Source organism: Schistocerca americana, chromosome 11 (genome assembly GCF_021461395.2).
Source record: "Schistocerca americana isolate TAMUIC-IGC-003095 chromosome 11, iqSchAmer2.1, whole genome shotgun sequence".
NCBI classification, from domain to species: Eukaryota; Metazoa; Arthropoda; class Insecta; order Orthoptera; family Acrididae; genus Schistocerca; species Schistocerca americana.
The window spans coordinates 149161412-149184329 of record NC_060129.1 but is presented as its reverse complement, the minus strand read 5'-3'; the positions used below and the strand labels follow the sequence as shown (position 1 = coordinate 149184329).

Here is a 22918-nt window from a genome sequence, read left to right as displayed (position 1 = left end):
GATTTCTACAGTTGTTTCACACAGTGTTACTTGTCTATTAACACTGACAACCCGGCGCAAATGGCACTGCTCTCGGTCATTAAGTGAAGGCACTCAGCCATTGCGTTGTCCGTAGTGAGAGGTAATGCCTGAAATTTGGTGTTCTGAGCACACTTTTGAGACAGTGGATCTTGGAGTGTTGAATCCCGTAACAATTTCCAAATGGACTGTCCCATGCATCTAGCTCCAACTACCATTCCATGTTCAAATTCTGTTAATTGCTATTGTGCATTTCCATGTGAATCACCTCAGTACAAATGATGGCTCTGCCAATGCACTGCCCTTTTATACCTTGCATACTCGATACTACCACCAACTAAATATGTACATATTTCTATCATATGATTTTTGTCACCTCAGTGTATTAGATAATATAGAAGTCCCCTGTAAAGCTTTGGAGCATAGTATGTACAAAGGATGTTCAAAAAGTTGTGCACAGTCATTTATAATTTGATTATTTTTTGCAGGAGGAGAATGAAATTTTTTGCGGACGTACTTGGAACATTTTGCTATATATTGAGCCTACTCAATGTAGCCTCAATCAGCTGTGATGCATCTGGCCAAATGTTCTTTCAATGATGTAAATGCACTTTGGTAAAATTCTGGGGATTGACTTTTATGCCATCGCTTGACACAGGAAATAAGATCTTTCTCACTATCAAATGTTTACCGTGCAGGTGGGCCTTCAGATTACCAGAGAGATAAAAATCAGACGGAGCCAAGTCCGGACTGTAGGCAGGATGAGGAAAAGCTTTCCAAGCCATTTTCCTGATTTCCTCCTGTGTCATAAGGGCTGAGTGGGGTTTGGCATTGTCATGGTGTAGTCTGATCAACTGACCCTGAAGCTGTGGTCTGTGGTTCTTGATGGCACGTCGCGGCTTGTCCAGTGACAAACAGTAACGGTCCCCGTCAATTGTGGAGCCAGGTTCCAAAAGTCAATGAAAATTACATCACACTGATCCCAGAAGGAGGAGGAGGAGGAGGCTTTCATCTTTCGGCCTGCTGTTTGTGAAAGTCTTGCTTTCTTCTTCCTAGGGGAACCCAGAAATAACCATGTTTCATCCTGGGTAATGATGCCGGGCTTGAAGGGGAACTCCATCACTGACCATTGTCGCAACCTGACATCTGCTTCGCGGTCCATTATGGCTCACCTGTAAATAAAAGAAAATACTTTTATATGCCAACTTGTAGCTAAATGTTCCAAGTATGTTCACAGACAATGTCATTCTCCTCCTTAAAAAAAAAAGATGACTGTGTAAAACTTTTTGAACGCCCTTTGTACTTATATCGTACATAAACTGCAAAAAAATGCATGCGGATACCACTATGTAACTTTTACCTGAAGCACCACCAATTTAGAATTGTTTTCTGGAATGGGTCTACTGGAAACTGATGCAGCGTTATTAATTACATAACTTTATATTTGTAAGGCGATAGTTACAACTTTTGACTGCTCCTACTATTTGATTACTAGTGCAACTTTTGTTAAAAAAAGTGAGCAGCTTGTAAAAACATTTCATTGTAGTCACTTTCTCTTGTTGTTATGGTATTGGGATTTCTTTGGTGTTCTTGCCATCTGAAGCTATATTCTCAGATGCAATGAGGGATTTCTGCAGTCTCGTGTAGTGGAATTAGATTGTGGTTTGGGATTAAAGGGGTTGCTCATGTAGTCAGCCAACAGTTGGACAGTTTTATGTAATCATAGGGAGACAGTGTGTTTAGTGTTGAAATTGAAAGAGCTTAGAATGTAGTTCGGTATTTTTTTGTTGCTCGTATATTAAATAACTCTACTCCATTTCTTGGAATGGGCGGTATTTGCTGATCTTTTTTAAAATCATTCCACATCCTGAGCTTGTGGTCAGGTTGATAACTGAATAGTTTTTGACTTCTTGGTTGAAAATAAAAAAATACACAGTACAGTGTTTTTTGAAATTCAGCCCCTAAGGGGGTGAAATGGGTCTTAAAAAATTTTAAAAGATATTTGTAAAATAAAGATTCTGTAACTTACCAAATGAAAGTGTTGGTACGTTGATAGAGACAATAACAAACACACACACAAATTTCAAGCTTTCACAACCCACGGTTGCTTCATCAGGAAATAGGGAAGGATAGGGAAAGACGAAAGGATGTGGGTTTCAAGGGAGAGGGTAAGGAGTCATTCCAATCCCAGGAGAGAGTGTGTGTGTGTGTGTGTGTGTGTGTGTGTGTGTGTGTGTGTGTGTGTGTGTGTGTGTGTGTGTGTGTGTGTGTGTGCGCGCGCGCGCGCGCGCGCGCGCGCGCAAGTGTATACCTGTCCTTTTTCCCTCCCCTAAGGTAAGTCTTTCCGCTCCCGGGATTGGAATGACTCGTTACCCTCTCCCTTAAAACCCACTTCCTTCTGTCTTTCCCTCTCCTTCCCTCTTTCCTGATGAAGCTACCGTGGGTTGCGAAAGCTTGAAATTTGTGTGTGTTTGTTATTGTCTCTATCAATGTACCAACGCTTTCTTTTGGTAAGTTACATAATCTTTGTTTTTAGATATATTTTTCCCACGTGGAATGTTTCCCTCTATTATATTTAAAAAAAATATTTGGTTATATTAAAACATTTTTAAAGTTAAATTCGTGAAAATTGATATTCACTTCTCGATTAGAAATAAAGAAGTATGTATTTAGCGATGAAAGTTTCTATGGCAGTATCACCGCAAGAACAGAAAAGGTAAGATTAACAAAAACCTCAGGCTCCAGCTACCAGAATTGCCTTTCGGTCAGAAGCACATCTGAAAAAAATAGTGCTTCGGTCTTAATCAACATGAAAAGTTTAGAAGGTATTGCAATCTGTGAAAAACCATAAAAATTCGATTAAAGGAAAACTAAACAAAATCTGTGCAGACCGTTCAGTCTATGTGAGTGAAGCAGTGGGCACTAAGATAGTACAGAGAATAAAAATGATGTAAGGCTCTATGACTTGCCAGCCTTGTCACGTGCACCATCACAAATCATAAAGTACGCCATCACAAATCATAAAGCACACTGTCACATTCTGAGAACACACAAAACAAAGAGCTAAAGGCAGCTCCCGTAACTAATTTTATTGTGACAGATGGGATAAAAACTCGTGAAACTAAGATTGACGCGTACTGCACGTGGTCTTAAAAAACACGGCTTTGATGGGTAGTTGAATAAGAAAGAGGAAGGTACTGAACCTGAGTAAAATGAAATTTACGGCAGAATCTGACTGAATCGAGGGCTCCATTCACGCGAGGGATTGAGAAATTGTTTTGATTTGGTAATGGATGGATGTATGGGAGGTAAAAATTGTAGAGGGTGACCAATGCTTGAAAACGGTAAGCATGTTCAAATGGGAGCAGGTTGTAGTAGTTATGCAGAGATGAAGAGGCTTGCAAAGGATACATTAGTGTGGAGAGCTACAGCTAACCAGTCTTTTTATTAAAGGGCACAACATGAGATGATTAACATATTCAGATAACTTATCTGTACTTCTTTGTTGTTGTTGTTGTTGTTGTTGTTGTGGTCTTCAGTCCTGAGACTGGTTTGATGCAGCTCTCCATGCTACTGTATCCTGTGCAAGCTTCTTCATCTCCCAGTACCTACTGCAACCTACATCCTTCTGAATCTGCTTACTGTATTCATCTCTTGGTCTCCCTCTACGATTTTTACCCTACACGCTGCCCTCCAATACTAAATTGGTGATCCCTTGATGCCTCAACACATGTACTACCAACCGATCCCTTCTTCTGGTCAAATTGTGCCACAAACTTCTCTTCTCCCCAATCCTATTCAATACTTCCTCATTAGTTATGTGATCTACCCATCTAATCTTCAGCATTCTTCTGTAGCACCACATTTCAAAAGCTTCTATTCTCTTCCTGTCCAAACTATTTATTGTCCATGTTTCACTTCCATACGTGGCTACATCCCATACAAATATTTTCAGAAACGACTTGCTTACGCTTAAATCTATACTCGATGTTAACAAATTTCTCTTCTTCAGAAACGCTTTCCTTGCCATTGCCAGTCTACATTTTATATCCTCTCTACTTCGACCATCATCAGTTATTTTGCTCCCCAAATAGCAAAATTCCTTTACTACTTTAAGTGTCTCATTTCCTAATCTAATTCCCTCAGCATCACCCGACTTAATAAGACTACATTCCATTATCCTCGTTTTGCTTTTGTTGATGTTCATCTTATACCCTCCTTTCAAGACACTATCCATTCCATTCAACTGCTCTTCCAAGTCCTTTGCTGTCTCTGACAGAATTACAATGTCATCAGTGAACCTCAAAGTTTTTATTTCTTCTCCATGGATTTTAATACCTACTCTGAATTTTTCTTTTGTTTCCTTTACTGCTTGCTCAATATACAGATTGAATAACATCGGGGAGAGACTACAACCCTGTCTCACTCCCTTCCCAACCACTGCTTCCCTTTCATGCCTCTCGACTCTTATAACTGCCATCTGGTTTCTGTACAAATTGCAAATAGCCTTTCGCTCCCTGTATTTTACCCCACCCACCTTTAGAATTTGAAAGAGAGTATTCCAGTCAACATTGTCAAAAGCTTTCTCTAAGTCTACAAATGCTAGAAACGTAGGTTTGCCTTTCCTTAATCTAGCTTCTAAGATAAGTCGTAGGGTCAGTATTGCCTCACATGTCCCAACATTTCTACGGAATCCAAACTGGTCTTCCCCAAGGTCGGCTTCTACTAGTTTTTCCATTCGTCTGTAAAGAATCCGCGTTAGTATTTTGCAGCCGTGACTTATTAAACTGATAGTTCGGTAATTTTCACATCTGTCAACACCTGATTTCTTTGGGATTTGAATTATTATATTCTTCTTTAAGTCTGAGGGTATTTCGCCTGTTTCATACATCTTGCTCACCAGATGGTAGAGTTTCGTCAGGACTGGCTGTCCCAAGGCTGTCAGTAGTTCTAATGGAATGGTGTCTACTCCCAGGGCCTTGTTTTGACTCAGGTCTTTCAGTGCACTGTCAAACTCTTCACGCAGTATATCATCTCTCATTTCATCTTCATCTACATCCTCTTCCATTTCCATAATATTGACCTCAAGTACATCACCCTTGTATAGACCCTCTATATACTCCTTCCACCTGTCTGCTTTCCCTTCTTTGCTTAGAACTGGGTTTCCATCTGAGCTTTTGATATTCATACAAGTGGTTCTCTTTTCTCTGAAGGTCTCTTTAATTTTCCTGTAGGCAGTATCTATCTTACCCCTAGTGAGATAAGCCTCTACAACCTTACGTTTGTCCTCTAGCCATCCCTGCTTAGCCATTTTGCACTTCCTGTCGATCTCATTTTTGAGACGTTTGTATTCCTTTTTGCCTGCTCCATTTACTGCATTTTTATATTTTCTCCTTTCATCAATTAAATTCAATATTTCTTCTGTTTCCCGAGGATTTCTACTAGCCCTCGTCTTTTTACCTACTTGATCCTTTGCTGCCTTCACTACTTCATCCCTCAGAGCTACCCATTCTTTTCTACTGTATTTTCTTCCCCCATTCCTGTCAATTGTTCCCGTATGCTCTCCCTGAAACTCTGTACACCCTCTGGTTTCGTCAGTTTATCCAGGTTCCATCTCCTTAAATTCCCACCTTTTTGCAGTTTCTTCAGTTTTAATCTACAGTTCATAACGAATAGATTGTGGCCAGAGTCCACATCTGCCCCTGAAAATGTCTTACAATTTAAAACCTGGTTCCTAAATATCTGTCTTATCATTATATAATCTATCTGATACCTTCTAGTATCTCCAGGATTCCTCCATGTATACAACCTTTTCTTGTGATTCTTTAACCAAGTGTTAGCTATGATTAAGTTATGCTCTGTGAAAAATTCTACTAGACGGCTTCCTCTTTCATTTCTTACCCCCAATCCATATTCACCTACTATGTTTCCTTCTCTCCCTTTTCCTACTCTCGAATTCCAGTCACCCATGACTATTATATTTTCGTCCCCCTTCACTACCTGAATAATTTCTTTTATCTCATCATACGTTTCATCAATTCCTTCATCTGCAGAGCTAGTTGGCATATAAACTTGTACTACTGCAGTAGGCGTGGGCTTCGTGTCTATCTTGGCCGCAATAATGCGTTCACTATGCTGTTTGTAGTAGCTTACCCACACTCCTATTTTTTTTATTCATTATTAAACCTACTCCTGCATTACCCCTATTTGATTTTGTATTTATAACCCTGTATTCGCCTGACCAAAAATCTTGCTCCTCCTGCCAGCAAACTTCACTAATTCCTACTATATCTAGCTTTAACGTATCCATTTCCCTCTTTAAGTTTTCTAACATACCTGCTCGATTAAGGGATCTGACATTCCACGCTCCGCTCCGTAGAACGCCAGTTTTCTTTCTCCTGATAACAACGTCCTCTTGAGTAGTCCCCGCCCGGAGATCCAAAAGGGGGACTATTTTACCTCCGGAATATTTTACCCAAGAGGACGCCATCATCATTTAACCATACAGTAAAGCTGCATGCCCTCGGGGAAAAAATTACGCCCGTAGTTTCCCCTTGCTTTCAGCCGTTCGCAGTACCAGCACAGCGAGGCCGATTTGGTTAGTGTTACAAGGCCAGGTCAGTCAATCATCCAGACTGTTGCCCCTGCAACTACTGAAAAGGCTGCTGCCCCTCTTCAGGAACCAGACGTTTGTCTGGCCTCTCAACAGATACCCCTCCGTTGTGGTTGCACCTATGGTACGGCTATCTGTATCGCTGAGGCACGCAAGCCTCCCCACCAATGGCAAGGTCCATGTTTCATGGGGGGGGGGGGGGGGGGGAGAGGTAAGGTAAGGTGTACCTCTTTATAGATGCTATTAATGCCATCTCGTTTTAATTCCTCTTGAGACCCAAACTTGGTCCTATCCAGTGAAGTATTAGAATGTCTTCTTTGTGGATCATTACAGTTACTTCACAAACACTCACCTTTCACTAGCCTTCAACCTGCCTCAGTAACCCAAACTATAGTATCATCTGTGGTAAATTTGACTCCTACGTGTCCAGGTTCTGTTATTAGTTAGATCCAATAGTTGGCTGTTAAATTATTTTTTATTCCATTAACTTAGGCTTTTAGACTTTGGATTCACATAAACTATGAAGTCCAAGGTGGAATGTGCATAAAATGCCCCTTCTGATTTAAAGGACTCGCATTTATAGTTTGCGGGATGACACAATACAATTGTGTACAAGAAGAGCAAATAAAATTTAATTCTAAAGAATTTACTAAGTAAATGTTGTATTTTAGTAATAATTACTCTGTACAGTGTCATAATTTCCTATGGAACTTATTTGAAACTTGACAATCTGGTGTCTCTTCTTGTGTTCGTTAATGATCTGCTGGAATTACAACTGGTCTGCTTGGTTTTGTTTCAGTTGAAGAGTGTGGAAATCAAGAAAGAGCCGCCTGCCAATAATGTGTCCCCTGCCACAGAGAGGAGCGGCGATTCTAAATCGCCAGCACCTGACGCTCCTAACGACGAGGGAGACGAGCAGATAACGCCTGCCGAGCGCTCCTTGCTGCAGAAGATCATACGGAGGGGGCTCGTTGAAAATAAGAATGACATTGAGATTCAGAGAAAGGATCCGTCGTCGCCTCTCTTCTCCATCAAATCTTTTGAAGCCCTTCACCTGTAAGTAGGGATTGTTCTACTTTTCTTATCAGTATTGTCATTTACACTGTATTAAACACTGTTGAAGGAGAAATGTCAGAAGATAGTAAGCCTTTTGTGTTCTTACCTGTTGATGTCAGAATCCTTCTCTCCTTATATGTACAGGGTGTTTAAAATATGTGTCACATATTCCAATAAGATATAGTATTGGTCAAAACTAGAACTTTGGATAATGATGCGTCCAGATACCAACAATACCTGTCGAGATATGGACCAGTATGTCCTAACGTTCCATCTGCCTGTTACGTATAAGTAGACACTGTAGGCACTGCTGTAAATGATTACCAATCTTTGACACTTTCTTCAACCCTTCTTTGCAATGTCGTACACTTTCAGATACAGCTAGCTCAATTTGCATTGGTCACATGCTCCTTAAATGTTTGCGTGCTGTTGATGGGTTGGGATACACCGGTGCCTATTAATGTCTGCATAGCCAGAAATCCGATGGATTCAGGTCCAGTGAATGGGGAGGCCACATTACTGGACTCCTCGACCTGTCCATTGCCCACAAAACATTGTAGTGAAGTATAAGGGACAGTCAAATGAAAACGGAACACCTGCCACAATGGGACCGTGGAATGTTTTCATACAAAAGTAATCACCAAACACTTTAAGACATTTATTCAGCTGGGAGACGAGACGATCAATTCCTGTTTTATAGAATGTGGCCGCCTGCTGACGGTCCACACGTGTGCACCCAGTTTTGCTTTCCTTCATCACACCCACATGTCTTTCTTCAGGTGGCCAAAGATGTGAAAAATCACAGTGTGAATGATCCGGACTGTATGGAGGACATTGCAGTGCTTCCCAGCCGTGGTCCGATTGGCAGTGTGGAGGCAGGTGTTATTGTGCAACAGGATGATTCTGTCAGACGTCATTCCAGACATTTTGACTTTATGGCACATCACAGTTTCTGCACAGTGTGTTTGTAGCACTGTGCGTTGACTGTGGTTTCACCCTTGACAAACTCTGAGCGTAGGGCTCATATGGTATGAGAAAGAGGTTATCGTGACCTTACTGGAACTTGTGTGAACAGCTTTGAATTTCTTTGGTGGGGGAGATGCACGATTTTTCCATTGTTGGGTTTGCAGTTTGCCCACAGGCTGATTGAATGCTGTCAGATGGAATCACTCTGTTGCACGATAACACGTACTCCCACACTGCCAATTGGATAAAGGTTTTGCATCAACAGTTTGGTTGGGAAACACTGCAACATACTCTGTACGGTGTGGATCTTTCACTGTGTGATTTTCACATGTTTGGCGACCTGAAGAAATACGTGCGTTGGACTAGGAAGTGCAAGAGTAGATGTGATTGTGGGTACATCAGCGATCGACCACTTTCTACGAAACAGGAATTTGTCTCATCTCCCAGTGGGATAAATGTCTTAATGTGTGTGGTGAGTACTTTTGAATGGAGCCATTTAGTGGCCCCAATGTAGTGCAGTGCAATTAGTCCTAAAGTGGCCTAACCTCAACATCCAAAGTAAAAGTTTCCCCCCAACTCCAAATTGTTCTATACAGTCTACATATTGTTTGGTAGAAAGTTACATCATCTTAAGCGTCAGGTCTGGGGGAGGGGGCAAGTGTTTTTTTATCTGTTTTTCTTAAATATTTTGAGAACTATACGGTTTAGTACCAAAAGTGCCATATACAATAATAATCTACATTAAATTGTGGACAAAAATGACCCTGTGCATAATCTTGTTAAAGTGAACGGTTCTAGTGTTATGGAAAGCGTAAAAGTAGAACTTTTTTGCGTTTTTTAGATTTTTTTTGGAAAAATGAAATTATGCAGAAATAACTAAACAGTTTTAAGGCCTGGCCATACAGAATGCGTCCTGGCCGTCTGGCCTGTGGCCTTGAACCGCAGCCGGCAGGCCGCACTGTTGAATCGCTTGTTATTGTATGGCAAAGGTCACACAGAGTGTGGCTTTGACGCTCCGGCGTGCGGCTTTGACGCACCGGCCGCTGCCGGGTTGTCACGGATTCGCCGCAGGCCGGAGCAGCTGCTTGCCTCTGTTGGTGCATTCAACTGCTGTGCTGTCACACTGAAAGCAGCAGGCAGTTTTTGTCTTGCAGCTCATAGTGCGTGCATCATGGACACAGAAAGACTTAAAGAGGAGGTGAGAGAGTACAACTTTGTGTATGATACATGCAATCCTGATTTGGAGGTAGAATACTTTTGTCCTTGATATGCTCTTGGTAGCAAGCTGAATTCTCGAAAATAGTGTTGTCACTGTGATGTTCGTATGGACCAATGATCGCCAGGAGAACTAGCAAAAAGAATTGTTTATAACAGAACAACTGGGATCCACTATCCTTCCGGCATTTTAATCTGATATGCTTTCTGTCTGTGCTTCCAAGGCAGTTCGGAAACCCCCAACGTTCTAGAAATCCTTTTTCAGATTTCTTCCACATCTCATCTGTGTTGTAGGATTAGGTAAATAGTTGGGCTGTAGAACAGTCCAATATTGCCTGGCACACTTCTTTCACGATTTCTGAGACTGTTGAATGTCCTAACTGAAAAGAAAAAGCTATGGTCTGGTGACTGTCGCTGTAGCCAAGTACCTGGAAAAGATTAAAATAAATTATACCAATAGAACGAATAGATAAGTTAATGAACAAAGATATGTTTGTTTAAATTCAATGACAATTTTATGAATACAATGAAACAAAACAATTTATTTAGTAGGAAGTTCTCTCTAGCAGGACATACAGAACTAGATGTTACTATCGTTTGCTGTATTCGTAAACATTGCAGATAAATTTATCACTCCACTTGTAACTAAATTGTGGGATAGCACTTTTTTCTGCCAAACCTTTCATATGATACAGCAAAATTGAAACGGAATAATTTATATGAGTTCTGTATGAAGCACAAAGAGGCCACAAATGGTAAAACTTACCCCAAACAAATGGCTAGTCTATGCCTTGTATCAGTTGACTTTCTCCAGTTCGTTGTGCATTTCTCGGTGCTACGTTTTTATCAGGCAATGCAGTTCCTCGCGACATACAAAAATATTTGAAGAACCTACCTTCGTCAGACACTAGTTCAATATGCAGACGATGGTATTCTCCTAAGCTTCTCTCTTGCTATTAATGCCGTGCACCCAACACCACCTCATCTTGGTGCCATTTCGTATCGCTAGTACGAGGAGGAGTTCTTCTTAGTCTGAGCTACTCATTTCTGCACTAAAAATGAATTCACACAAAGATAACGTGTCCCGTGTGAAGCTTCCAAATCGTCTAACACCAAGACAATCGCGCTACGCATGCAAGCTTAATAATGGGGTTCGGTCCCTTCCACAGTATAACTGCTGACGCAGCGACAGTCGGTGCGGCTGGCCGACCGTTGCTCGTGTGGTGTCTCTGGCTGCTGATGGGCCCGGACCCCCGCTACGCCGTCAGTCGCAGCAGCAGGCTGGATGTGGGTGGTGAACTAATTACTCTGACTAGAAGAGCGGTGAACAAAATAATTAAGTGCAGTGAAATTTGTAAAGATGCTGTTAGAAAAGTTCCTGCAGAATGACTCGCTTCAAGTACATGGTGAGTGTCGACAAACGTATAGGTTATGTCCAAAGTCACCTCGAAAAGAAAAGGAACCTCCAGAAAAGATTCCATGTGAATCATTTGATTTTAAAACCGTATGTTTTCTTTGTGGTTGCAAATGTAAGAAGGGTAGAAGGACAGATCCTCAAAATTACAGACCAATATCCTTAACATCGGTTTGTTGCAGGATTCTCGAACATGCAGCTAACTCTAAATATAGATAAATGTAAATTAATGCAGATGAATAGGAAAAAGAATCCCGTTATGTTTGAATACTCCATTAGTAGTGTAGCGCTTGACACAGTCACGTCGATTAAATATTGGGGCGTAACATTGCAGAGCGATATGAAGTGGGACAAGCATGTAATGGCAGTTGTGGGGAAGGCGGATAGTCGTCTTCGGTTCATTGGTTGAATTTTGGGAAGATGTGGTTCATCTGTAAAGGAGACGGCTTATGAAACACACAGACCTCTTTTTGATTACTGCTTGAGCATTTGGGATCCCTATCAGGTTGGATTGAGGGAAGACATAGAAGCAATTCAGAGGTGGGCTGCTAGATTTCTTACTGGTAGGTTTGATCATCACCCGAGTGTTACGGAAATGCTTCAGGAACTCAGGTGGGAGTCTGTAGCGGAAAGGAGGCGTTCTTTTCGTGAATCGCTACTGAGGAAATTTAGAGAACCAGCATTTGAGGCTGACTCCAGTACAATTTTACTGCTGCCAACTTATATTTCGCGGAAAGACCACAAAGATAAGAGCGATTAGGGCTCGTACAGAGACACATAGGCAGTCATTTCTCCCTCGTTCTGTTTGGGAGTGGAACAGGGAGAGAAGATGCTAGTTGTGGTACGAGGTACCCTTCGCCACGCACCGTATGATGGATTGCAGAGTATGTATGTAGATGTAGTATGTATAGGAATCCAGCTAAAGAAAAGTACAAGTTTAGTCTAGGAACTTGAAGTGATTGAAAACATCCAAAAGGAAGCAAATAACAGGCACAAAAAGTTGGGAGATGAGGTAAGTGTGAGGCTCTCTCTGGTCGTAGATCTTGTCAGTTCTGATGGGAGATATCACTGGCATTGTTACCAGACATTTCAAAAGCCAGGATCATCATGGCCCGAAAAGAGAGCAGCAACAACCAAAGGTGGATCAAGTGCTGATGCCAAAAGAGAAGATGCTTTTGAAAATCTGTGTGATTATTTGAAGGAAAATGAGGAATGTCAGTAGGCTTTCGAAGAATTACAAAATATGTTCCTTCAACTGAGTCCCAAAGTTGAGCCATATCCTGATATACATTTGAAAAGAAAACTTATCCAGCACTATGGTAATAATTTGAATTTTACAGTTTTACCAGGGGAAAAGAAGTGTGGTTCGTTTTTCTGGAGCAACTACTAATATTTTATCAGACAACTGATATAGAAATCGGAACTCTGATAACGAAGCTCTGGAGGAATTGAATGTGATCAAAACTGCAGCAGCTGTTATTGAACATGAGGTCAAGTCCAAAAGCTACTACTATTCTGTTTCCAACGATTGAAGAAATTTGTAAGGGAGGCACTGAACTGGTACATGAAATGCTCAGTGTCTTGATAACTGGAATCATACAGCCAGCTTCTAAAAGTCAAACACCGGAAAAAATTCAAAGGACAAAACAAATTACTGAAGGAAAAAACTTCAATATGTCACAGCATAATAAGTGCTGCACATCTAAGATCACTTTTGTCCCTTGTCCAACTTGTAATGGGTATTTCATTGCACAGAAAATTTGGTTCAAAGAGATTGATCAATATTTTGTGCAATTTGGGTGTTTGTGTACCTTACAAGGAATTTTTAAAAGATAAGAGATTAATCACTTCCCAAGGAGAACAGATATGAGGCGTACAACTTTGCTTCCGCCGTTTTTTCCCCAACATTTAAAGCTTTAATGAAACAATTTTGTCACACATGTAGTATCATTCAAAGTATTTTCCATCACTGGCCACTACTTTCTCCCATCTTTTGGGCAGTGGATGAATCCCATGTCGAAAAAATTGTTCATCTTCTGAAGCGATCCATGAATCAATCCAGTTTATGAGTGTTGGCCAGCCAGGCTATGCGCCATTGATCTAAACAGCTGAGTCAGAGGGAGCAATGTCTGGAGAATACGGCGGCTGGGGTAGGACTTCCCATTTTAACGTTTCCAAGTACGTTTTGACCTCTTTTGCAACGTGGGGTCGAGCGTTCTCGTGCTGCAAAATCACTTTATTGTGTCTCTCGCTGTATTGTGGCAGTTTCTCTTTTAGTGCTCTGCTCAAACGCATTAATGGCATTCGATAATGAGCACCTGTGATTGTTTCACTCGGTTTTAACATCTCATAGTACATGATGCCGAGCTGGTCCCACCAAATGCAGAGCATGGTCTCGGAGACATGAATATTCGTTTTGGCCGTCAATGTGGAAGCATGGCCGGGATGTCCCCATGATTTTTTGCATTTAGGGTTATTTTAATGAAGCCATGTTTCGTCCCCGGTCACAATGCGATGCAGAAATCCCTTCCGTTTTTGCCTCTGAGGCACCTGTTCACAAACACACACACACACCGTTAAATGTTTCTTGGTGTCAGCTCACAAGGGACCCGTGTTCCTTCTTTCTGAATCATTCCCATAGCCTTGAGACGTTTTGAAATGGCTTGCTGTGACACTCCCACTAAACGTGCCAATTCTTCTTAAGTCTGACGAGAGTCTTCACTTAGCAATGCCTCCAGTTCTGCATCTTAGAAAACATTCTCTTTTCCACAACTATGCCAGACTATGATGTTAAAATCACTGTTCTTGAAGCGTTGAAACCACTCACGACACATTCTTTCACTAATAGTGTTCTTACCATACGTACTTGAGAGCATTCAATGAGACTCAGCTGCTGTTTTCTTCATATTGAAACAAAACAGTAACACCTCCTGCAAATGACAAGAATTAGGCTCGTAAACAGACTTTTTCAATCAAGAACAACTTTGATGTAGACACAAATCGAGTAGTGTTTGAATGAGATTAATGTTGACCGAGGTCAAAGCTAAGTGCCTGAAATCTGCGATTGGTTTCTTTCGACTGCTGCTTACTGTTGTCGCCACCTATCGGCAAACAGTGGAAGCAAAGTTGTTTTCGGTGATGCGGACTTCAGTGTCCACAATGTGGATGGACATAACACAGGAGCGGGCAAACCTTGCACGCGGCTCATGAACACACAGCGCTGCATTGTGCTGCTCGCGTGCAATCGTCCACTGGGACAGTGGCGACAGCCGGCAGGTTGCGGCAGTGTAGTGCCAGGCTAAGCTGTGGACGTTGATACGAAGCGACCACTACTTAGTGAACGTTGTATTTCAAGAACCGGAAAATGCAGAGTGAAACAAGGAAATGGAGAAGTGGAGATTTGCTATCTTTTAAAAAGTAATGGGAGAATCATTTTTTCTTTGTGCAAAAACGTGAAAATTCGAAATGTTTAGTATGTGGTAGTATTCTTGCTGGTCAGTGGAAGTTTAGTATTGAAGGCCATTATAACAAATTTCACAAGGACGAGTACAATTTATTGTCGGATTCTGAGCGGATGGGGAAATTGACTGAGCTTAAGAAGAGCGATCTGACGATACTAAATGAATCTGTCGTAGTTGCTGTTGTCACGAGAGATCTGCGACTTTCTTTCGTCATGCCTTTCATCTAACTGATTTAACATTTTATGGAGCACTGTTTTCAATTTTTCAGGACGACAACAATAATAGCCCAGCAGTACGTGCAAGTTACGAGATTGCACTTATATAGCGAGAGGTGGAAAACCATTTGCTGAATTAGTAAGTCTCGGTTAAGAGCAGATATCAGTGATGAAACATTAAGTAACTGTTTGCGTTTGTCTGTATGTAGAAATTTTGTTCCACTCCACCTACGATAATTAAATAAAACGTATCGTAGGTAATAGGTACTCTTTCAAACCACGATATCTTTCAAGCATTCCTACTAACCTTATTCCTTCATTCAATAAAGCAAGATAGAAAACAAAGCGCATTGCAGAGGAAGGAGCGGACAGAAGTTATGGTGGGGAGGGGAGATAAGCGGGTGGCCAGCTTGCCCCTGTGTGCACGCAGAACACCTGTTAACTGCACGCGTGCAAGTGCACCGCACACGTGCAGGATTCCTGCCCGCCCCTGACATAACACATTTCGTGTCGTGGGTAGAACTGCTTGCATAACACCTAAAGCCACTTTTCAGGTAGAGGACGATGTCTTTGAAAGAATGTTACTGCTCTTGCTGTTGAAAAACGAGACCTGTTTGATTTGCAACCTTACAGAGCCCCTAGTACATCTGGCTGTTCCAAAATAGTTGCTACACAAATGGCTTCCCTGAAAATAAAACCACTGTCACATGAACATGGCCAAACATTTAATTTGTTTTGGTTGAGTGGTACCTGGTTGGAGGGCCCAGAAGAATGTAAATCTGGTTGGAAATTGCTGCATGGAAATGCTGTATGCAACGAGAATGTTCCATACTTCCGCTATAGTCCCTCTTCCATGCATCAACTTGGCTCCTTGAAATCCATCAACAATTTATACAGTTCTTCTTCAAGGTGCCACAAAAGGGACCAGCAATGGACAAAGAATAACAGTGGTGACTTTTGATCAGCCTTCGTACATTAAAGCTCATGAAATCGCAGTAGCAGCAGGAGCACCTGATGACACCTATTGAAGTCACTCTTCATTCGACTAGGAGGTTTTCCTTTTTGTCAGCCATTGGCAGGAAATGGTATGAAGGAGTTATATAGTACTGTCTATGCCAAAAACAGTGTTCAACAAATGACGAACGGGAAAGCGTATTCCATGGTCAGTCGTTCTCTCTTTTTACTCGAAGAGGCACTCATTACTGTAATTTTGAAAACTAGTAAAGCTGTCATTAGTGTGGATAAAGGTGAGCGGGGTTGCCACAAGTTTGGAAATCAGGGAATTTCAAACATGTCAGGGAAAACGGGGAAATTTGAAGAAGAAGGGGGGGGGGGGAGAGACACTCAAAGAATCTGGTATTTGTCACAGTAGATGAAATGGTTTGTTTACTAAGATGTCGTGCATCGTCGCTTGCTGTGTGCAGCTGAGAAGATGTGCCGTTTCCCTGCTCCCTCATTCTTACTGCTTCTCCCCTTCCAACCACTTCTTGTCGCTTGCAGTCAGTGATGCCACCATTTCTTGCCACTTGGCTAGCAGCTGCCGATGAGAGGCAGGGAGGCATGAGGAGTGGTGTGTTTGGATCTAATTATCAGAGATTGTAGATGCAGCGGCTGGAGACGGTGGTCGTGTGTGCATGAGTTTTGTCTGTGCGATTTTGTGAATGTGTGTGTGCTCTCATTTTCTGACAAATGCTGTGGCCAAAGATTTAGTTGTGAGATTGTGATCGTCTTTTCTACGTGCCTGTCTGTGGCTCAGCGATCATCTTTACTGGGAGTTGCTGCCTATCCTCATTAGTATTGATTCTCAGAGTATCTGTGCAAGTTACATGTTGCATGGATTGATCACCACAGTCTTATTTCATCAACATGCTGTCTGTGACGTGTGAATAAGTGGGCACACGAGTGGCCAAAACTGCGGGCGTCTCTAATGGATCGGATCTGCTGATCTGAAGCTAATGTCAGGCCCTGCTCATTGGATCACCGATCTGCCCGTGGCGTAATGTGGTAGATTTTCGGGGTTTGTCCGTGGATCCAGGACAGAGATGCGCCCTGGGAGATCAGAGGCCGTGGGTAATGGATTCCAGGAATTGTGACTGTCACACCGCAAGCACATTGTACAGTGTGGCATTGTATAGATATTTTTTATTGTAGTACATTTGACACTTCAGAAAGTACGGACAATCGGAAGAAGAAGAAAATTGTGGCAGTTGCTGGTAATTTGTATGCTATATACTCATAGATTTCTCGGAAAAAAATCTCACAATACTTGTAAAATAATAGACGTAACACAGTGGGTAATAACAGACAATAACGAACGTAGTAGAACAAATATTTTATTGGCGGTCACCTATAGGGTTGGTTTACACAACTCTTCTCTGCCTTATACACTTCTTTCAAGAGGCCAACTTTTTTTCTGAGGTTATTTCTGTAGGGTATTTTAAATCTGTCTTGTGACTCCAAGGAAATGCTTCCCCCCCACCCCACCTGATGTGTTTTGTTTTATTGAAATAAAATAACAGTGGTCTTAATGGAACATGCATACATTTGGGTTCCTTTCTACGTCTAAAAACAGTTCATTACAAAAGATGTTAGTACTTAAGATTTTTATTCACATAGGGGAAAAATACAGAAGTCATTACATTTTTTTTGTCAACTTATGTCTTTACTTACCCTTGAGATCACAAAATTGGCCAGGGAAAAATGCGAAAACTTGTCTGGATATCGGGGAATTTCACTTGGAGACACTTCTGGCAATCCTGATGAGCTCAGTTCTGTCTATCCAACTTTCAAGCGTGGTAATGCATCTTGTGATAAGATTACATAGTCATGTACAGTGAAGAGCTCTGTACAAATTTTGGAAAACCATCTTCAATGTTCAAAAGAATCGGGACAGACACGAAAATGGTGGATTCACTTCATAGAAATGATTGAGCTTATTTGAATGTTTGTTAGAGCTGAGAGGAGTGGGGACTTTCTCCTTCACCTTCACCTTCACCTTCACTGTGTCCATCAAATGCTCCCATTTTCTGCGCATGTGGTCACTTAAACTATGGTAAATCTACACGTGTTTATGTGCAAGACTTGCTGGAACTTTTCAGCTCAGTGAGCCCAAAAAACAATTTGTTCATTAATTGTGGTTGTTTCACCATCCGACATACTGAAAAGTTTTGGTCTGGAGTGACATGACCTTCGAATAGGTTTTGATGAGATTCTTGAGTAGCATTGGTGGAATGACCGGACGCACATCAATAACAGCAGCAACTATTATTGCAACTGAAATGCAGGAGGATCTGCAGCAAATTGACACATGGTGCAGGGAATGGTAATTGAATCTCAATGTGGACAAGTGTAATGTGCTGCGAATACATAGAAAAATAGATCCTTTATCATTTACTACAAAATAGGTCAGCAACTGGAAGCGGTTAATTCCATAAATTATCTGGGAGTACACATTAGGAGTGATTTAAAATGGAATTATCATATAAAGTTGATCGTCGGTAAAGCAGATGCCAGACTGAGATTCGTTGGAAGAATCCTAAGGAAATGCAATCCGAAAACAAAGGAAGTAGGTTACAGTACGCTTGTTCGCCCAGTGCTTGAATACTGCTCAGCAGTGTGGGATCCGTACCGGATAGGGTTGATAGAAGAGATAGAGAAGATCCAACGGAGAGCAGCACGCTTCATTACAGGATCATTTAGTAATCGCAAAAGCGTTACGGAGATGATAGATAAACTCCAGTGGAAGACAGAGACGCCCACTAGCTCGGTAAGGGCTTTTGTTAAAGATTCGAGAACATACCTTCACCGAAGAGTCAAGCAGTATATTGCTCCCTCCTACGTATATCTCGCAAAGAGACCTTGAGGATAAAATCGGAGAGATTAGAGCCCACACAGAGGCATACTGACAATCCTTCTTTCCACGAACAATACGAGACTGGAATAGAAGGGAGAACCGATAGTTACTCAGGGTACCCTCCGCCACACACCGTCAGGTGGCTTGCGGAGTATGGATGTAGATGTAGATGAACTCCATGCCAGCTTGTTCTCGGGTGTGTGAAGCAATGGAAGAATTTGCAGGTGTGTGCAGTGTCTAACCAGAGCAGCACGTGGAGCTAAGAGAGGCAAGGCAGAAAAGAAATTGCAAGGACTTGTAAACTTTTATTTATGGGCTTGAGGAACAGAATCCTCTTTTCACAAGCCTCTTTTCCCTTCAAAACTAGCGCCCCTTGAGAAGGTGGTGGAGTTGTCATTCCTACAAGGACCTATCACTAACGTATCATGGCCTCTAAAATCACAGTTTGCTTTTACAAAACACAATCATGTATAAAAAGAAATTTGTTTCCTTAGTGATAATGTCATATTTATTCAAAACCTCCATAACTCTGGAACCACTCACTTTAGCAAGATTATGCATAGGGCCATTTTTGTTCACATTAAAAAATGTAGATTATTTTTTATAGGGTACTATTTGCACCAAGCCACATAGTTTTTGAAATATTTAAGAAAAACTACTAATTTACCAACGTCTCCCCCCCCACTTAAAATGATGTAACTTTTTACCAAACAATATGTGGACTGTATAGAACAGTTTGGAGCGGGAAGGAAACTTTTATTTTAGATGTTGAGGTTTGAGTCTAACTGCACCATACTAATGTGTTGAGTGTTTAGTTTTCGTTTGACTCATAGTAGCATGTTCCATAGAAAATGGTGTGGTGCTTCTTTGTGCATAAACTAGGTATTGCCTTTCTGCAACGGTGATGTTGTCTAACAGTGCTGGTAATTAATTGTGCAGAAATTGGTGATATACAACATCTGTTAATCTGTTTGGTAAAATATATGGCCCTAAGAGTCTGTCACCTACAATTCCTGCCCATACATTGATATCGAAGTTATCCCGATGCTCCACCTCCACGATTACTCGAGGACTTTCATCTGCCCTCACATGCATATTATGGTAATTAATTATGCCATCACAGTCCTCTTACCTCAGCCCACGACCTCTATTCCCTCCGATGATCTCTGCGTTGTCGTCTGCCACGCGGTGGTGTCCCTTTGGCATCGTAAGTGGTCCTCCTTTCACGGGAATAAGCTTCGGATTCTCGAGCCTCTCCCGGCACTTTTGATGACCAACTCTCGACCCTCCCCACCGGGAGAAGATTATTTTAACTCGGCTGCATATTGGGCACTGTGTTTTTTTAGCCATTGTAATTTGCTCAATGGTGCTGTCCCACCACTTTGTACGCATTGCGCCCGAATTTTAACTGTCCGCCACTACGTGCTGGCATGCCTTTTTCTTTTTACTAATTTATGTTCCATCTTGGGTTTGCCATCTGATTTATCAGTTGTTTTAGCAAATGACACGCAGGCTGTTGCCTGAGGTTTACTTTGTATCTGCTGAAGCAATATGGTGAAGGCCATTTAATTTTTAGTTTTGGATCTCCATTTTTGTATGGTTTTTTAAGCCCTTTTTCTGCATGCCTTGTTTGGATGTCTCCTATTCTTTCCATTGTGAATGACATATAGTCGTTTCCCTTCTCTCTTTGTTTTCGTTCTTTAGTTTTGACTTGGGCGCGTATGACCTCAGTTGTTTTTTGCGCCCTAAAACCAAACAAACAAACAATTACGCCATCTGTTATGAAGCCTGCCTCACCTATAAATAAACTTTGTTCCTCAGAAGTAAAATGTCCTATATCTCAACAGTTGTTGGTTTCTGTACATTTGTGACCAATAATACCTCCTGTAGAAATATGTGACACTCTGTGTAAGGGTTTAATACTGTTTTCTGAAGGCAGACTACACCTCTTGTAGACTTTGTAGCTAATACTAAGAAAATAACAGTAATTTTAGTTGATATTCCACTGTAAGTCCTACAATTTTTATGACTCTCATTATTTCCCATGTGGAATTGATTTTACAATGTATAAAATGCCAAGGTGCTGACTGGCCTGGCATCATACTGTATGTCCCCCTATAACTGGCTGCATAAATCAACTCGGAGATTGTAGGAACGCAGAGGCATAAAACCTATAGTAGTACTGCCCCTAATTAAGTACTGTAATGTTCAAAACAACCTGTGGTTTGACAGCTTTTCCTTCTTTGTGTTAACCACTAAAATAAATTGCACTTGTACCTATTACCAGTTTTTTGCTTTTTTCCTCCTGAACTGCAGGTTCATTTCAAGTGGTTTGATAAAGAAAATATCCTGGAATGAATATACTTTGTCATTGGAAAATATTAATAATTGTTCATATATGTTGCAGTCTGCACTCTGTAGAATAAATTTGTGCCAATAGTACTCTGTGGATCATAGTTTCTTTGAAACTCTGGCAGTTCAGTTTTCAGTTCTGTAAAGTAATTTCTTCAAAAAATTGACCAGCTTCAATAACTTACATTGCAATACAATACAATATAAGGCATGATTTGTAACTTTTGTAATATGAAATGTGCCAACACTTTTGTACATCATATTGAAAAGTTCAACAAGGAGTGATGATTTCTTTCCGTTCATTTTTACAATGAAGAGCATAAGATATTGTGGCAAAGATATTGCCATCTTCTTGCAATGAGTGACTGCCCATTAAGAGATGCATTGTCTAGCATGGTAAAGGACTGCCTCAAATGAGAAATGTGACACACTCAGCAACCCCACATGAAACAAAGGAAAAGGGAAAAAACCATAGGTTTGCAGTACAGTGAATACTGTACATTACAAAGAAATATATCATACAAACAGGGAAATTGAAAATGGATATAATGATTACAAATGCAATGCATGGCAATACACTGTTAAGAATCAAGGAGTACGTTAAAGAAAATTGTTTTTCGTAAAAAAAAAAAAAAAAAAAAAAAAAAAAAGTGTTCTGGCATTCTGTATAACTTCCCTTGGTCACACACAGAATTTAAGTAACAGCTGATTTCACACAATACATTTTGAAGTGCATGTGGATTCACCAAAGGCGGGGACATTAGAATTGTGCATTTTGAGATCTGGGATTTTTCGGCAAAAAAACTGTTTTCCCAAGGTCTTTCACATGATCTCATAAAAAAAAAAAATCCGTGGGTTTTAGATCTGGAGAGCTAAGTGACTAGGATCAGAACACAGCATTGTCATACCCAATAGTTTGGAAAATGCCTATTTAAAAACATGCAGACGTCCGAAAGGGGGGGGAAGGAGGTTGTCCTATCTTGGTGAAATGTGTAATTAACAGTACCTGTATTGAGCTGTGGCATCAAAGATTGCTCAGCCATGTCCACTTAGCTCAGTGCCGAAAAAAATGGGCCATACAGTTTTTGTGCTGTCATTGCACAGGATACATTATCTTTCGATGAGTCAAGCTGATGTTGAATTACAAGTGTACTCACATTTGAGTGTTGTGCTAGTTAACTTTGCCACTTACATGGAAAATTGCCTTGTTGCTAGAATATGAATTATATACTGTTTCATTTTTGGCTTCATTTTGAGGATGTGTGAAATCATTGTCTTTGGCACTTGTAGCTGTCTGCTGGCTTTGTATGTCAATTTCTGTGGACTACATTCAGCAGAAAGAGGAATTCTTTCAACATTTTGTGCTGTGATATGCATGGCTGGCTAGTGCTTTCTCTTTTGCACAAACATCCTGTTAATTCGAACTGCCGATGCCGCGTGTGAACTTTAGCATTTGGAAGTGCTCTATTGTATTGCTGATGAAATTGTCTCTGCATCTTGATTGCAGAACAACAGTTGTTAAAAATCTATTGTGCCAAATGCCTTGTTTATGGGAACTGCATTTTCTCTTGCAGCATGTAACTTTCAGTTGTTTGTTCCCGCACATGTGCCGGCTTCTAATTTTCATTGCTTGCACATTGGTAAAAATTTGGAACTTCCTTTTACATTCTCTGTAATTTTTATGGAAAAGACAGATGTCCCAACACTAATGTGTAGGGACAGGAAAATTCGGATTTTGCAATAAATGCAAGAGAG

At 41.1% G+C, this 22918-nt stretch overlaps 1 protein-coding gene across 1 annotated transcript in view; it reads left to right on the top strand.

Annotated features, from left to right (window-relative positions):
- The window catches only part of LOC124553824 (DEAD-box helicase Dbp80-like), a 147009-nt gene that overhangs the window by 6750 nt on the left and 117341 nt on the right, over window positions 1–22918 (top strand). Inside the window, exon 2 of the mRNA XM_047127811.1 lies at window positions 7431–7687. Within this exon, the coding sequence (XP_046983767.1) occupies window positions 7431–7687 (257 nt within the window). The remainder of the gene's footprint in view (window positions 1–7430; window positions 7688–22918) is intronic.